This window comes from Carcharhinus amblyrhynchos, chromosome 18 (genome assembly GCF_965287045.1).
Source record: "Carcharhinus amblyrhynchos chromosome 18, sCarAmb.v2.hapA, whole genome shotgun sequence".
NCBI lineage: Eukaryota > Metazoa > Chordata > Chondrichthyes > Carcharhiniformes > Carcharhinidae > Carcharhinus > Carcharhinus amblyrhynchos.
Window position 1 is genome coordinate 13,195,223 of NC_137341.1, and position 18,730 is coordinate 13,213,952.

At 42.3% G+C, this 18,730-nt stretch overlaps 1 protein-coding gene across 1 annotated transcript in view; it reads right to left on the reverse strand.

Moving 5' to 3' along the window:
- The window catches only part of foxk1 (forkhead box K1), a 100,509-nt gene that overhangs the window by 8,614 nt on the left and 73,165 nt on the right, over nt 1–18,730 (reverse strand). Inside the window, exons 3-6 of the mRNA XM_080206399.1 lie at nt 15,159–15,315; nt 7,160–7,306; nt 4,804–4,997; nt 475–644 (exon numbers count right to left, since the gene is read on the reverse strand). Of these exons, the coding sequence (XP_080062525.1) occupies nt 475–644; nt 4,804–4,997; nt 7,160–7,306; nt 15,159–15,315 (668 nt within the window). The remainder of the gene's footprint in view (nt 1–474; nt 645–4,803; nt 4,998–7,159; nt 7,307–15,158; nt 15,316–18,730) is intronic.

The window sequence follows — 18,730 nt, forward strand, 5'->3', positions numbered from 1 at the left end:
TGAACTTTCCTCTCCCGCATTTGTAAACACCAGCAGTGGTGATTGTGCTGAGGAGTGCGGCTGGGTACAGAGTGCTGAGGCCTGACTGGAAAGCACAGAGCCACTGGCACAGCAGAGGGGAAGAGGCTGCTGGCCTGTGTGGGAGGGAAGGGCTGGGCAGGGTAGCACATGCCAAGGGCGTGACATGAAAAGATTGGACAAGCCTTGTATAATAAATGTACAGAAGAAAGAGCAGCACATGAAAATCGAACAAAGAGAGAGATAGAAAGAGTGGGGACAAAATACAAAGACTCAACCTGAGTGCACTACATTCAACTTATTTAAAATGGCGAGAACCTTGACTACCATACAACTGTGTACCCCCTTACTTTCATTCATAGTCAAATATAGTCAGACACAGAACAGTTGTGTGTGTTATGTCACAAAACCAGGAGTACCTGTGAAACATTCTCCCATGTAAAAGCGTATGGTTACCTGGTGCACTTTGAGAGTAACGAACCTCTGGCACCGATGCCAGCTTGGAGCTTGTAAAATCATGGTCATGAGAGATAGGGGAACCTTCACGAGATAAACATTCAGGAGTCTGCAGCCCACTCGAGTGAGGAGAGAGAAGACCTGGATGACTGGGAGACGCAGGGGCACTCCTGAAATGTTAACACATATTTTTTAAGAAAACAGTTCACCCAACACCAAATTCTCTCCAAGAGAAGGTATACAAAAGGTGGATATGTAAGTGTGTGTAGAAATCAAGCAGAATGAAATTAATACCCCACGTACATACCAAAGACCTCTGACCAGCTGAGGGGACGGGTAGAGACAGTGCATGTCCCAATTACTTGTAAACTGAAGTCATCAGAATTGCCTGCAATCCCTCCTACATTAAAAGCCAGCCTATACCAATACTTAATACAGCCTGTAGCTGCATAGCAGAGAAAACAATATATCGATGACATTGTTAACCCACCCCAAATTGAAGGTCAGAAAGAAAAATGAAAAAGACAAACCACATTCCAACACTTTTGTCAACTTCACTTAGTTTTTAAGCCACTGAGGAAACGTAGTGTAAAATACCAAATCTAGGTAGCATTTTAATAATTCATTATTTTTAATATCAAAGTTTATTTTAGAGACAAACGTCAAAATGAGCTATGTTTTGGAAGTCAAGTCGTTAGGTGCATTTGGAAAAGGCATTATATTGTATTACAAATTAAACTTCACGACTCTCAACTTTGCCCATGGCAGTTTAAATAGAACCATTAACTTACTAATTAATGTACACACGACCCATTCAATATTCAGTTTTTGTGTTGAGAGTTCACTAATGTCTCATCTCGAACATGACACAGATGCCCATTCATAGAGGTAAGTTTAGTATAATTCAGATAAACGCTAAGGCTCTGCGCCTTGTGCTGTATCGTTTGATGGAGAATTTAGAACATCTCAAAGTAGACTGCAAGCTCAATTCATTGATCCGTACTACTGTTGAATCAGATTCTGCGAGGTTTGGAAAATTACCCTCTTTGGTACAGTATACTAGAACTCTAATATTTAGGAATGTACTCGTGTATTTGATTTCTGAGGAATGCAATGGTAGAAAGAACTTCAATACCATAAGTTGAAAATGAAACAACTCCTCTTGCATTTATCGCCAAAATGTCAAAGACCCAAGAACTATCCAATCAAAATACGATACAAAACAGGGGGCTGAATTTTCCGGCCCTTCCCGCCAGCTAGATCTTCCGGTTCTGCCGATGGCCACCCCCTGCGGCAGGTTCCTTGACAGCATGGCTAACGAACAATGCAAAATGCTATCGGTGGGATGACAGATCCCGCCGCCAGCCAATAGCAACGCTGCTCCACTGCCAGAAAACATGCTGCAGGGGAGGTGGAGGGAATTCTACCTAGGGATTTACTCAAAGACTGATTAAAGACATCAATTCATCATGCTACCAGCAAAGACAACATGATGTTAGCATTGCTGCCTCACAACGCCAGGGACCTGGGTTCAATTCCCAACTTGGGTCACTGTGTGAAGTCCACACGTTCTTCTCGCGTCTGCGTCTGGTTTCCTCCCACGGTCTAAAAGACGTGCTGGTTAGGTGCACTGGCCATGCAAAATTCTCCCTCAGCGTACCCAAACAGGCGGATTGCAGTGTTAACTGAAGCCTGCTTGTGTTATATAAATAAAATTAACTTTCTTCAAAAAATGGAAAAGGCGTAGAAGTAGCATTTTGAAGTTTGTGGAGGACAAGAAGATCTCTCATCAGTATTTTAAAATTAGAAAAAGAGATTTGATCTTCCAGACTACTTTGCTAAATCTTGATTCTTGGGTTGATGTCACAAACTTCTTTCTATCTAAAGTGGAGAAAAACTGCAACTGTTGCTAAGCCAATGCTAATGAGAGCTTGGTTGATTGGTTCAGTACATGTTAATAATAAAGGAATTATTATTAAGTGATTATCAAAGTAAAATGGTCCACTTGGTCCACTTTTAAAGCATCTGCACTATTGAAAGCATAATATCATAATCAATTTAAGAGGAAACTCGGCAGAGTTAGAAGAGTCATGGATTGACAGTTCACTGTGAAAAGAACTTGATAAACAGATTTCAAAAAAAAAGGTGACTGAAACTAGGGCACTGATATCCAAGAAATCAGCTGGTGCAGCTATGGAAAGATGTGATTCTGGCATAAGGATTTTTTCATCCAAAATTATCCTGTGGATCACTACATTCTAGGGATAGGGTTAATGCAAGTCAGCCTGCAATACATTAAACAAAAATACCAGATGACACAGAGATCGATTGCTTATGGCCTATCTCTTTCAAGATCATATGCCAAGTCTTGATCTTGCAATCTCAGAAGGATGAGTATGTTAGCAAGGATGAATATTTTAAAATTAAGGAGCTGTTGGACCAGACGACAATGTCGATTAATAAGCAAAGGAACGATAGATGATGCTGACTGGCTGGGAGTTAGAATGCAACCAAAGTCTGGATGAACCCAACTTAGTCAGGGTGGTAGACTGCAGAAGAATGACATCAGCTGACCCAAGCAGAGTTACTGAAAGGAAATTAGGAAGAAAGTAGTACATTGGCTGTACACATTCTCAACTGAAAAGATGGAAAAAGCTAAAGAGATTGGAAAGGGAATAAAGAAATATTGATTTTAAAAGAACAAAATAGGTCCAGTGGAGCTAAGACCACACTGTTTCTACAATCTAAACATGGAACCATTGGTCATTTCAATCTATCACATCGCTAAAGCAGCTGAAGATTCAGCAAGGAGCCAGTCCAAGCTTTAAACTGCAAGTTTAGCAGATATTAAGAACAAGACGCTATCAAACAAGGTAAGTTCAAAAATCCTAAGTGTAAAAATTTTCAAATTTCAATTCACAATTTCCACTTGAAAAATCAGAAAAGTATCATCCTCAAAAATGCCATTGTGACTTGCTTGTACAGGAAACCATGAACATGATCAAATGCTATTGTCTGGGATAATCACTTCCAGGTCATCGAGCAAAAACAGGTGGAAGTCTGCACTAAAAAACTCTGCCATTTGGAAGCAAAAATTGTTCTGTTTCAGTAGCATTCCTTGCTACTGAAACAGGAAAAAGGAAGCAACAGCAACACCAAGTTCAAGTTGGCAAACATCCTCAAACTAGAATGGGATTCCAATGACAAGAGCAGCAGTAACTGAATCCAAATTGACGGAACTGGAACCCACATATGCTTTGTTTGAACTTGTCTGTTTCTTGGGCCATTTTGTTGAAAGTTCAAATTTTCAAACCGAAATTACACCAGAAAAATGACTGCAACCTGAAAAAAAAACCTAGGTCAAGGCCTGTACGTTCAACATGGCTCAGTCCTACAAAAAAAAACAATAGGTACTCAACAACCCCACGTGAATTAGAGGATAACTCCAACAATGCAGCAGTCTCTCAGCACTCTATTGAAATAACTGCCTAAAAAACGTGCTCGTGACTGAAGTGGGGCCTGAACACACTGTGCTCAAAATGAACATGCGACTAACTGAGCCAAGTGAGACTAGGAATCCACACGAAACTACCACTTATTTCAGTCCACCTATTTTTCTAGAAATTAAAACAGATGGGTTAAGAAATCACTTCCATCGCATGGTCTGTGGTGTTCAGTGAGCACATAGGTACAGTACAATTACAGTAGGAACAACAGAAAACACTTACTCAGCTCTGCACACAGCCAGAGGACAGCACAAGGGAAAAAGAAGGCAAAAAGAGTCAGCACCACTGCACCATATAGTCTTTCTACTAGAGCATTTGGGGATTATCTGGGGTACCACAGATATTAAGACAGCCTCCAACGGTGAAAATGCTGGATTGTGTCAAGTAATAGACCGCTGGAGATTTACATCTGTAGCAAAATAGCCCCAGGTTATCTGTATCTTTGAGCAATCTGTAGCATTTCCCACAAAGTTTCAGTACAGTTTGGGGCTATCTTTTTACCAAAGCATTCCTCAGCTGGATCTTGTTTACATCACAAGTCACTCTAGAGAAAGACATGGATATGGGATAACCATTAATAATATATACGATTTATAAATCCAAGTACCTGGAGCTCTTCAGTTTTTCTCATCGTACAATAGGCAGATGTACATATCATTCAAGATTTTGTTATTTTCAACTGAAAATGGCTACCCCTGCATTGATCAATGTTTTGCACAACAACGCCCGAAATGTATCACAAGCTCAGCTCAAAGCATTGCGCTTGTGTTCTACAATTTAAAAACCAACAGTTTTCAAAATGCAGATTGGTATCGCTTCCAACCTGGAGGAGATGGGTCCGAATGGCGTCCTAAAACAGGAGACCCCTCGCTGCCTGCGTTTTCGGAATGCCTGCTCCACCAACTTTGCCTCCGATGAAGGGTCGATTCTCCAAAATGACCCTTTTCCGGGTTCTTCCTGCGACCGTGGCACTTTGATAAAATAGCGATTTAAAGAAAGATTGTGGCGGATTGAATTCTGTCGCAAAGGAAAAGACAATACTGAAAGCTCAACTGCATCAAAAACAAAGTCAGATTGAAGAACAAATTGCAAAGGCTCTTAGCTTACAGATCAAAAATAAAGTTTTAATATACAGCAGAGAAAGAGGCCCACCATGTCTGTGCCAGCTCCGTGAAAGAGCTATCCATATTAGTTCCATCTCCTTACTCTTTCCCCAGAACCCTGAAATATTTCCTTTTTAAGTCAATATTCAATTCACAAACATATATTTTAAAAACATAGGTAAAGAACTTACAATCCATTCATGGGGCTGAACGGGGCTCAGTGGTTAGCACTGCTGCTTTACAGCACCAGAGGCCAGGGTTCCAGCTTTGGTGACTGTCTGTATGGAGTTTGCATGTTCTTTCCATGACTGCATGGGTTTCCTCCGGGTGCTTCAATCTCCTCCCATAGTCCAAGGATGTACAGGTTAGGTTAAGTGGCCACACTAAATTGTCCCTTAGTGTCCAAAGTTATGTAGTTTAGAGGGATTAGCAAGGTAAATACATTACAGGGATAGGCCCTTGGTAAGATGTTCTGTTGGAGAGTCAATGCAGATTCGATGGGCCAAACAGCCTCCTTCTGCACAACTGGGATTCTATGATTCAGGGGAACATTCACATGTCAAGTTATACGGTTCTCCTTTCTGTACTACAACTTCTGGTTTGCAGCCCAACATCAAATCCATCTGCTGAGTGAGTGTTGCATATTGCTTCAAACCACAAATCTAGTTTTGCTACTTTAAACATACTTTTGGAAATCAGGGCAGTTGTCCATTGGCAAGATGAAGCCACTGGTCTTTAATATTTTATTATTTGTCCTGCTGATAGAGATTAATGATTTTTGAATTTTCCCCACATCATTTAATTTTTCTTTTGGAAAAAAAAACAATTTTTCTAGCATATCAAGAGAAATGTTTTTAACACTTTCCACAGACTTACATAATGACCATATGGTGACAAAAGCCACCTGTATGTCACATCCTGCACATAACATGGAAGCTGCATTGTGAAGAAACCAACCATTCCACCCTCAAGAACCTACGAAGTTAAAACTTAACAATGGAGCAACTGTTTTCAATTAAGAATCTCAGTCTTCGGTTTCTCTAATCTGTAACAACTATTTTAAGCTTTAATCAACAGTAAGTCTGGAAACAAAAACACCTCAGATTAAATTTGTGTTCCTATAAATCCCAATTCCTGACAAAAGGAGGAATTATGTTTGTAAATTAAGAAATTACTTTTCGGAGGAACGAAAACACAACACAAACAGCACACTGTCCTTTATCTTTAGGGTCTGGGTATCACAACTAGCCTGGTCAGATTGGGACAATAATTTGTCCTTTCTATAAGCTTCAAGGGTCCCTTGTGAAAATGAGTTTTGTGTTTTCAGGACAGGACTCAACAGCAATAAACACCCATTTTATCGGGCATGGACAATGGCGAGTACAGTACCAGCATAAAGAATGGGATTTATATGGTCTCTCAGTGTTCATTACATATTAAATTTTCATCTGGAAACCAAGTTTCTGACTTTCCTCAGCCTGGTGACAAATGATATTGGCAAGTATGACCACCACCTTGACTTTGACTCCAATTACTACATTTAAACCATTCCAAGTAAACCACCTGCGCTTTCCACATTCTCCCAGCTAGAGTTTTAGCATGTGCTCAATATAAAACAAGGACTGTAAATTAAAGCTCATTGATGGCAATGCTCAAGTTGTTATCATATTTTGAGATTATAGAATTATATCCAGAACCATAGAATGGTGCAGCACCGAAGGTGGCCACTCGGCCCATCATATCTGTGGCAGTTCTAACTCCTGCTTCTCAAAGCTCAACGTTTTTTCCCACTTATTTAAGTATTTATCCAATTCCCTTTTGAAGTTATGGAAGCTGCTCTTTTTACCCTTTTAAGCAGCACACTACAAATCATGATAACTCACTGGACAATTTATTTTTTCCTTCACATTGCCTTTGGTTCTTCTACCAAAATCAAATAATGAATATTTGCGAAATTCAATACTGATATAGGGATAGACAGTGTATACTTTGACTTGGTGGGATGTAGCAATTGATTAAATTAATTGCTCTTACTTACACATTTCTATACCAATGCCAGTTCCTGAGTTCACCCACCTGCCATCCTTTGTCAGCTGTCCTGTAGTAAGGGTAATGCTTTGTGATATGTGCATAGATGCCACTTAGTGTTAGCTGTTTGTCCTGAGCAGAAGATATGGCCTGTACAATCAGCTGTGCGTAGGAATAGGGAGGCTTTGAATCATCCTGGCCATAAAAAAGAGAATCAATATTAACAAAAACACAGGCACGCTTGGAGATCATAAACCTCTTTGAAAAATGGTCGTCAGAATTTCACAATATTCTTTGTAAATTTAATTAATTTTATTGGCATTTAACTTTTAAAAAATCCAAATCTAATATTTGCACAGGATGTAAGTGTGCATTCTGCAATAATCACCTTGAAACAACACATCGCTGTAAAAGATTCTGAAGCAATGATGATACATCCTGGTTCAATTAGGGAATGGCACAGTGCACCTAGAAGCTTACAGTTCAATTTTCACACTTGGCTCCACATAAAGATAGGTCACACAGACCAGGAAGATCTTAATTTGTATCTCTGGTTTATGCATAGCTAATTGATCTCAGCTGGAGCAGGGTTATTTGTAGGCAGTTGGGATGAGGATCCGCAAACTGGAGTGAGGGAGCAGTAGGAAGGAAAGCAGGAGTTTCCACTGTGGATCAAGATCATTGTCCAACACCTTTGCCCAGAACCATACTTGTTGATGTATTGCAGCAGCAGCAGCAGTTGACTGAAACTCAATGTCTAGAATCATCTATGAAGACTTGGAGAGGCTAGTAAGAGTGCTGCTCAGAGGTGAATTTACAATGAAACACACCATGCCAAAACACAGGGCCCTAACAAATGGGGGAGAATGCTGGCCAGTGTATGTTGGCACAATCAGAGCCTGACTACTCTGCATTTGCTGATGGACTTAATCAGCAGGCAATGCAAAGTGACATTAAGACTCCGATGAACTGAGTCCCCTTAAGAGTGGAAAAACACTGGTCTGAACATTGTTTGAGATGACTGAGAGGGAGAGAAGTGGCAGAAGAGAAGACCCCATATTTTACTTAATTTTTGAGAAAAACACAGTAGGTTTGTCTATTTCGACCCAGCTGGCAGGCTAACCAACAAGCCAGCAACAGCAAGGCAAAGTTGAGGTGCAAGCTGCAGGGGCCAGGTGAAAAAAGCCACTAGGCAGTGAGCCAGCTGGTCAGGTCTCTGGGTAGCCATCGAGCAGCAAGGGGAGCAGGGGCGACTCAACGCCAAGGGCTGAGGAAAACAGAAGCCTACTCTTTCAGAAAAGAGGCAACAGGGGAAAGCTAGACAAAAAGACAGATTGCCATTTTATTTTAAAAAAGTTTGAAGCAATGCACAGACAGTATATTCATTCTCAGTCACCTGACGTATGGATGAAGTATTGATGACTTAGGCTGACTGATTGCCTGAAAAGGATGAACAAGAAATGGAATCTGAAATGGCAATGGAACTACAAGATATTTCTTCTGTTGAAGTGAAGGACGAAACTTACCCTGAAAACATTGCCTTATGGGCAAAATCTGTTCCACTGGTATGAAAGAATAGTCTGTACTAAATAAATCAAAAATCATAGGTAATATGGAAAATTTGAGGAGAGTTTGCGGTTGGAAGCTGAAAGCAGGTTAGAAGTCTCCGTAAATCCAATTTTCTGAGGGTGAAGAGAAACGGGAGGATGGAAATTAGAAATTGGTTGTTTTTTTCCAGAAACCTCCCAGGCCACCTGCTGTTATGTTTGCAAATTACTCCCTGATCCGAGAAAAGGGAATCAAGCATTCGATGATGGGTACGCTAACTGGAGAATTGTTGGAAGCGACATTACTGATCATGAAACTTCTAAAGCTCATATTAAAGCTACTGATTCAGCATTATCAGCTGAATTTCAAAAGCAGAGTTCTTATAGGAGGAAAGCGCTGGGACACACTCAAACCCTGTCTTCTTTGGCACTACCGCAGAGAGGACATGATGCGCCATCACTGTCAACTTGGAGAGATTTTTTTTAGCTTGAATATTTCAGTGAATTTGATGAGCTTCTCAAACAGCATTTGGAAAGTTATCAATATTGTGCCTTAAGGAAGGTCAACTTTTTAAAGCACAAAACTGATGATGAATTAATTACAATCATTGCACAGCAGCTCAGAAAGCAATTCGCTAATGAAGTAAAAGATGTCAAACACTGCTCCATAACAGTTGATCCAACATCAGATGTGAGTCATGTGGACCAACTAACATTAGGGGAGCAGAGACTTCCCTGGGAATTATAGACCGGTGAGTCTTACTTCTGTGGTGGGTAAGGTTTTGGAAAGGATTATTAGAGACAGGATTTATAGTTATTCGGAGAGTAATGAATTGATTAGAGACAGTCAGCATGGTTTTGTAGTGGGTAGGTCGTGCCTTACTAACCTTATCGAGTTCTTTGAGAAAGTGACCAAAGAGGTGGATAGGGGTAAGGCAGTTGACGTGGTGTATATGGATTTTAGTAAGGCGTTTGATAAGGTTCACCATGGTAGGCTTCTGCAGAAAATGCAGATGTATGGGATTGGGGGTGATCTAGGAAATTGGATCAGGAATTGGCTAGCAGATAGGAGACAGAGGGTGGTGGTTGATGGTAAATATTCGTCATGGAGTTCGGTTACGAGTGGTGTGCCTCAGGGATCTGTTTTGGGGCCACTGCTGTTTGTAATTTTTATTAATGATCTGGATGAGGGTATAGTTGGGTGGATTAGTAAGTTTGCTGATGACACCAAAGTCGGAGGTGTGGTAGATTGTGAGGAAGGGTGTCATAGTTTGCAGGGTGACTTAGAAAGGTTGCAGAGCTGGGCCGCGAGGTGGCAGATGGAGTTTAATGTGGAGAAGTGTGAGGTAATTCATTTCGGTAGGAATAACAGATGTGTTCAGTATAGGGCTAACGGGAGGACTTTGAATAGTGTGGAGGAGCAGAGGGATCTAGGTGTATGTGTACATAGATCCCTGAAAGTTGGGAATCAAGTAGATAAGGTTGTTAAGAAGGCATACGGTGTCTTGGCGTTTATTGGTAGGGGGATTGAATTTAGGAGTCGCAGCGTCATGATGCAACTGTACACAACTCTGGTGCGGCCGCACTTGGAGTATTGTGTGCAGTTCTGGTCCCCACATTACAGGAAGGATGTAGAGGCTTTGGAGAGGGTGCAGAGGAGGTTTACCAGGATGTTGCCTGGTATGGAGGGGAGATCCTATGAGGAGAGACTGAGAGATTTGGGGTTGTTTTCGCTGGAAAGAAGGCGGCTAAGAGGGGACCTTATTGAAACATATAAGATGATTAGAGGTTTAGACAGGGTAGATAGTGATAGCCTTTTTCCTAGGATGGAGAAAGCTAGCACGAGGGGGCACGGCTTTAAATTAAGGGGGGGTAGTTATAGGACTGATGTCAGGGGTAGGTTCTTTACCCAGAGGGTGGTGAGGGACTGGAATGCCCTGCCAGCTGCAGTTGTAAATGCGCCTAGTTTGGGGGCGTTTAAGAGATCTGTGGATAGGTTTATGGACGAAATGGGATTGGTTTAGATTAGTGGGTTAGTGTTTTTTTTTTGAAAAGCTGGTCGGTGCAACATCGTGGGCCGAAGGGCCTGTTCTGCGCTGTAATGTTCTATGTTCTATTAATTTTAAAGTATGTGGCCAGTGATAGTGAAGCTGTAGAGAATTTCCTTCTTTTGTTTAGCTGCAATCCCTCACTTCTGAGTGTCTGGAGACAAGTGTTTTGGAGATTATTGCAAATTTAGGTTTGGACATCAAAAATTGATGTGGGCAGCACTTGGATAATGCACAAATATGTCAGGAAAATATTCAGATCTACAAGCAAGGCTGAACAATGCAAGCCCCTGGGCATTACTCATCCCATGTCCCAGTCACTCCTTGAATTTAATCTGCCATGCTGCAGGTGAATCCTGAATATCTGTACATTTCTTTGACTTTGTTCAAAATGTGTATGCCTTTTGTTTCGTTTCCACACATCAGTGGAATGTGTTGTGCTTGGAGAAGGACATGGAAAACATTTGACAGTCAAAAGAATTAGTGACACCAGGTGGTCCACTCAAGGAATTGCTGTTTTGGCTTTGAAAATGAACTTTGTTGATATACATAACCAGTGAGAGGGGCACGGTGGCACAGTGGTCAGCACTGCAGCCTCTCAGTGCCGGGCACCCGGGTTTGATTCCCAGCTTGAGTCACTGTACGTATGGTCTCCTGTGTCTGCGTGGGTTTCCTTTGGGTGCTCCAGTTTCCCCTCTCAGCCTGAAAGATGTGCTGGTTAGGTGCACTGGCTATGCTAAATTCTCCCTCAGTGTTCCCGACCAGGCTCCAGAGTGTAGCAACTAGGGGATTTTCACAGTAACTTCACTGCATGTTAATGCAAGCCTACTTGTGATGCTAATAAATAAATTTAGAAAAGCTCTAAACTTAATTGGAAAGATACAGTGACATAGTGGTTAGCACTGCTGCCTCACCTGCCAGGGGTCAGGCCTCAGGTGACTGTTTGTCCTGGTGTCTGCATGGGTTTCCTCCAGGTACTCCAGTTTCCTCCCACACTCCAAAGATGGCCAGGTTAGATTGATGAACCATGGTAAGTTGTCCCTTAGTGCAGGGTAAATACATGGGGTTACAGTGATGGGGCCTGGATGGGATTGTTGTTGGTATAGACTCAATGGGCCAAATGACCTCCTTCTGCGCTGCAGGGATTCTATGATTCTAAAGGAAACCTTACCAGGCAAAATCCTTAGCAGAGAAGTTTGAAAGGTACTACACTGCTGTTTTCACTCTTTGCTGAAACCACTTACTTAAAAGAACTAACGTTTTCAGCAAATTGCTGTAAAAGGTTGATAAAACCTTATTGAATGCTGCACAATTATTAGCCTCAGTTAAATGCTTTGTCTTGATAGTTAGAAATGACTATAGCTCAGTGGAAGCAGAAGCACTAACATTGACAAAACATGCAGATCCCTATAACGATGAGAAGCATGCAAGGTGCAGGAAGTTATTTTTCAATGAAAATAGACAATGAAGTCACTTTAAAAGGGAAAGAGAAGATCACTGTTGAGAATGTCAGTGTTACTGTGGCATGATAATGGTGCAATTGCAGAGTAGAAATGAATCCCCGAAGAAAACTGTTGATTTATTTTGTATGCTTTGAAAAAAGTTTGGATGAAAATACTAAAAGTATTTCAAAAAGATTTGTGTCAACGTTCTCCCAATAGAATTCACTTAATTTCTTACTAAAAGTATTTTCAGTAAGAATTTAAGTGAATTCTACTGGGAAAACATTGACACAGATCTTTTGAAGAGAAGCAAATCCATTGTTTTCATCAGAAATGACGAGCTATGTGCTTCAAGATCACCAGCTGATTTGTATAGACTTGGAAGCGATGGTTTGCAGGGAACCTTTCCAAATGTGGAAATCATTCTGAAAATATTTTTAACAATACCTGTCACAAATGCTTCCAGTTAAAGTTCTTTTTCTGTATTGAAAAGAGTTAAAAATTATTGGCGAAGTACGACGAGTCAGAAACATTTGACAGGTTCAGCAATATTGATGACTGAAGATACGAGTGATGATTTTGTGAACAATTCCTATGCCAACAAGAGATGAAGCAAGAAAATTTTAAAAATCTGTCCATCTTCCATGTTTTCTCATTTAAATTCTGTTTTTCAAAATGGACATTGCTAGTCTGATATAATGGCTGCAACTGGTCACATGCTGAAAGATCTAAACCACCATCGCTCTCAAGATTGGCCTTCAAAAAGTCTCTTCAGGACAAAGAACAGAATCTTGCTGATGGAGCCACTGATATGGAGCTTGGACTCTGACTCATTAGACACTCCACTCGCGTGAAATTATACAATAACTTCTTTGATTTTGAGAGAGGAAGAAAGTAAGTTAACTTGTGAAACTGAATGAGACTCTGGATGAATGAAATTCTGAAATATACTAAATGGCAGCAAATGCATTTTGTTGATTAGAGTATTTGCTCCTGCACTGGACTGTGATGACACTGAACCTTTTAAGAGACCACACCAGTGTTAGCAAGGCAGATTAAAGCCTGGATCCAAAATGATCCAATCTTATCCAAAACTGGCACATGGGTTTACATGGTGGATTCCAATGACAATCCTCTGAAAAAAAGTGAAACCCTACCTCATTAAGTTGAAATTATGGTTGAGGATGGGATCTTTGGGGGTCCCAAGTAATTGTTGCACCCCCAGAATGACATCCAACATTAATGGAACTACATTGTAGCCACCTGGGAGTATCAAAAATTGTGATGCTGCCTAGCAGTTATGTCTGGTGGCCAGCTCTTGACATCAGACTTGGTGAAGCACCAGGAAAATCAAAAACTCCTGCTCTCAGCCACCCTACACCCATGGAAGTGGCTTAGCAGGTCATGGGTACATATGCATATGGGTTTTGCAGGACTTTTATGGGTTCCATACTTTTAATCATGGTGGATGCACACTCCAAGTGGTTGGAGGTGAATGCATAGGCTCCATGATAACCTAAGAAATTATAACAAAGATCATCAGAAATCCTGGTTTCTGGCAACTGCATGGTTTCCACTAGGAGTGATTTCCAGAACTTTGTGCTCTCCAATGGACCCAACACATCTGAACTGCACATCACCTGTCGTCAAATGGACTGGACGAACAAGTGATTCAAACCTTCAGAAGTGGTTGGAAACTAAACAGGCACACTTTTGTTCGATGACAGGATCATACAACAACAGGTGAAGCTCCTGCGGAGCTGTTCATGGGATGACGGACTCGTACCAAATCGAAGAAATGGGCCTCCGGGCTAAAGCAGAACTTAATGAGAAATCCACATCGGTAACCCTGCTACACTCCCTCCAAAAGCAAAGAACCCCTGTATGGTTAACACTGTCTGACCCAGCCTGCCTTCAACAGATCTCCGACTTAGCGTTAAACAATGGAAAGAACCTTCTCGCAGTGGAAGTGCTGGGAGAAACGTGAACCTAAGGTGAAGCGATATCATGATGACCATAAAGACCACAGGGAATCATCAACAGATCTCCTTGTGGGCACTGTGAAGTACGAGCTGCCTTATTGAGTGAGCGGAGACTCATCCAATTGGAAGCGGTCAGTGGGGGTTTTCTATCTGGACAGTTATAGTAGGTCCCAAGGTGAAGACTACCTGATTATAAGCCACAAGCTCAGCAGCCCTTTCTTATGGTGCACAATAAAGGGTGTTGGTGACAGGGAACTGGCATTTGGCTGAATTACTACAGATGTCTAACTGCAATTACACAGAGCCTTGTTGGGACTATATCTCAAATACTGCGTGCAGTTTTGGTCTCCTTATCCAAGGAAAGATATACATGCCATAGAGAGAGTGTAACAAAAGTTCACCAAATTAACGATGGTCGGATTGTCCGACGAGCAAAGATTAAATAAATTGGACATTTATTTTTTGGAGGTTAGGAGAATCAGATGATCTCATTCAAACAAATTCCTACAGGGCTCAATACAGTAGATACAATAAAATGTCTCACAACACCAGGTTAAAGTCCAATAGGTTTATTTGGAATCACAAGCTTTTGAAGTGCAGTGCCTTCCTCAGATGAGTGAGTCAAGGTGATCGTAGATACAAGAAGGGTGCATCCCCTGGTTTTGGGGGGTGGGGGGGGGCGGTGTGGCTGGTTTGAGAACCAGGGGACACTGCTTTAGCCATTTAGGACTTGGATGAGAAAAAAGGTCTTCATTCAGTGGATAGTGAACTTCTGGAATTCTCTGTCAAAACATATTTAAAACATCCAAGTGATATGGAATAGTGCAGAAAAATGGTGTTGAGTAGATGGTCAGCCATAATCTCATTAAATGGCAGTGGGGCTTGAAGGAGTCAATGGCCTACTTCTATTTCTTATTCAAGAGTCACTATCTTCAGCAGCAAAGGCAAAGGGGAGCAAATCGCAGAAGGTGGGAAGTGACTACAAACTAAAGAGCTGAGAGATCCACAGTATTAACACATTTCCAAACCTTGGGGCTGTCACCACCAGATGTTTCTGCCTGTTGCTCGGATGCTGCTTTTTCTGCAAATGCAGCTGCTAGCTGTAGATCTCTGGTGATGTTGCGTCCGAAACGGTATCCAGAAGAGCCGGCACCACGTGGACTCACAGGGCAGGAATTGGGAACACTGTTCAAAGTTGGAAAACATTTTTGGTCAAAAACTGCCACATGCATCAAATACCCTGACAAGTAAAATTGATAGATACACTTTCTGTTTGATTAACTCAATTTAAAACTCAGCTCTATGGTTTGAGGTAGAATCTAGTGCATCAGCCTTAAAATCAACTACTCCTCATTTTTCTTTCATAAGAACATAAGAAATAGGAGCAGGAGTAGGCCATCTAGTCCTTCGAGCCTGCCCCGCCATTCAATAAGATCATGGCTGATCTGTCGTGGCTCAGTTCCACTTTCCCGCCCTCTCCCCATAACCCTTAATCCCCTCTCTTATCAAAAACCCATCAACCCGCATCTTAAAAATATTTAGCGAGGCAGCCTCCACCACTTCAACGGGCAGAGAATTCCAGAGATTCACCACCCTTTGAGTGAAGAAGTTCCTCCTCAACTCCGTTCTAAACCGCCCCCACTTTATCTTGAGGCTGTGCCCCCTAGTCCTACTGTCTTTTCTGAGCGCGAAGAGTCTCTCCACCTCTATCCTATCCATCCCATTCATCATCTTATATGTCTCAATGAGATCTCCCCTCATTCTTCTAAACTCTAACGAGTACAAGCCTAGTTTATTCAGCCTCTCCTCATAGCTCAACCCCCTCAACTCCGGTATCAGCCTAGTAAACCTCCTCTGCACTCCCTCCAAGGCCAAAATATCTTTGCGCAGGTGAGGCGCCCAAAACTGCACACAGTACTCCAGCTGCGGCCTCACCAATGCCCTATACAGCTGCAGCAAGACCTCCCTACTTTTATATTCAATCCCCCTCGCTATGAAGGCCAGCATCCCATTCGCCTTCCTGACCACCTGCTGCACCTGCAAGCTGGGTTTTTGCGACTTGTGCACAAGGACCCCGAGGTCCCTCTGCACCGTCGCCTGCTGCAGTTTTTCGCCCCGTAAGTAATAGTCCTTCCTACCATTCTTCCTACCAAAGTGGACCACCTCACACTTGCCAACATTAAATTCCATTTGCTATTTCCTGGCCCATTCGCCCAGCCTATCTAGATCCTTCTGCAGACTCTCCACACCCTCCGCACAATTTGCCGTTCCCCCAATCTTGGTGTCATCAGCAAATTTCAACACCCTACACTTGGTTGCCTCCTCCAGATCATCTATATAAATGGTAAAAAGCTGAGGCCCCAGCACCGACCCCTGGGGCACTCCACTAGTCACCATCTGCCAATCCGAATAGCACCCGTTGACCCCCACTCTCTACCTCCTATTTGACAACCAATCCTCTATCCACGCTAACACCCTACCCCCAACTCCATGTCCCCCGACCTTCTGCAATAACCTCATGAGGTACTTTGTCAAACGCCTTCTGAAAATCCAGAAAGACCACATCCACCGGCTCTCCTCTATCCACCGCCCTAGACACATCCTCATAGAACTCCAGTAAATTTGTCAGACACGACTTCCCTTTAATGAAACTGTGCTGCATCTGCTCTATCAAGCAATTCCCTTCAAGATGCCTTGCGATTTCCTCCTTGATGACGGATTCTAACATTTTACCTACCACAGACGTTAAACTAACCGGCCTATAATTCCCTGCCTTTTGCCTGGCACCCTTCTTAAACAACGGCGTAACATTAGCCGTTTTCCAATCATCCGGCACTTCCCCGGAATCCAGCGACGTCTGGAAAATAACCACCAAGGCATCCACTATCACCTCCACCATTTCTTTCAGACCCCTCGGATGCATTCCATCCGGTCCTGGGGACTTGTCCACAATCAGCCCCTCCAGTCTGTCGAGCACCACCTCTCTCGTAACAGTAATGTCATTAAGACCCTCCAGTCCTACCACCTTTCCATCACTAACACCCGGCAAATTATTCACGTCCTCCTCCGTGAAGACAGAAACAAAAAAGTTATTCAATACCTTAGCCATATCCCCATCCCCTACCACTAGGTCCCCTTTCTCATCCTCTAAAGGACCAACGTTCACCCTAGCCAGCCTCTTCCTTTTTATATATTTATAAAAACTCTTGCTATCCTTTTTTATATTAAGCACTAGCCCAGCTTCATAGTTTCTCCTACCCTCCTTTATCAACTTTTGTCAATCTTTGTTGACATTTAAACCTCTCCTAATCCTCTTCTCGCTCACTACTCTTAGCTACTCTAAATTCCTCCGCTTTTAATTTAACACTTTCCTTCACCTCCTTCGTTATCCACGGCTTATTACCTCTCCCCCTACGGTCCTTTTTGACCATCGGAATAAATTTCTGCTGAGCACCAAGAAAGATCTCCTTAAAGATCCTCCACTGCTCCTCAGCAGACCCTCCCTCCAACGCGCTCCCCCAGTCAACATTCGCCAATTCTTCTCTCATCCTACCGTACTCCCCTCTATTCAAACAAAGGACGTGCGTCCGGGAACCCACTTTTTCCTCCTCCATCTGCACCAGAAACTCCACCATACAATGATCGCTCTCTCCAAGAGGATCCTTCACCACAAGGTCCCTAATTCTACCTGCCTCATTACATAGCACCAGATCCAAGATAGCTCGCTCCCTCGTCGGCTCCAACACACACTGTTCAAGGAAATTATCCCGGCAGCATTCCTTGTTCCCACACTACAGAAAACTCCTGTTTTCCTTGTGCAAACGTACAGAAAAAGAGGCAGTCAAGACTTCAGTTTGCTGACTGTCCTTTCCAAGATTACAATGAGGAGCATCTCTCTCAAACACCGAACATCACTGCTCTGCTATACCACCATCTTAATTGGGTTATCAGCATTACATCAATGTGACAGGCTGAAATTCCACTGAGTTAAAAAATGGGAGTCCATAATACAAAACCTCAACATGGAGTCAGTATCTAACCAGGCTTACTCAATCTCTCCACCTCACGGGCATACATTCATTTTGCAGGAAATAAGCCAACAAACAACCTTGCTCAGTGTTATATAGAGTAGACCCTCAGCTTATTGAGTGTTGGGTTACCAGTAAACCCCACAAGGAAAAAATAGGTTAAGTAATACTTTTTAATGTTGCGCACCAAGTTTCTTCTCTTCAGTCTTCCTTTTAAACCAATGTTAAAATACTAATGTGAACGCAGATACAGGGTTAGCTCAATTTCACAGTAAAACCCCCAGGAGGAAAGATTCACTCCACTTCTGTTTGGCATGTTGTGTAAATCCAGTGCTAAGTCCCATCAGATGTAAAATTTGCTCCACTAACTAATTTAAATCCCTACCTAAAGTTTACATGAATTGTTTGGAGTAAACTCTGCACTTTTAATCTCAGTCAAGGCATACAGCTCCCACCCCACCCCCCCAAACGGTTGATTGCAGATACAGCAGTCTTAATTCATCACCCCAAATTGTTCCCACCATCAGGAACAGACTTATAATCAGTAACATTCACGACAGCATTAAGTGGCA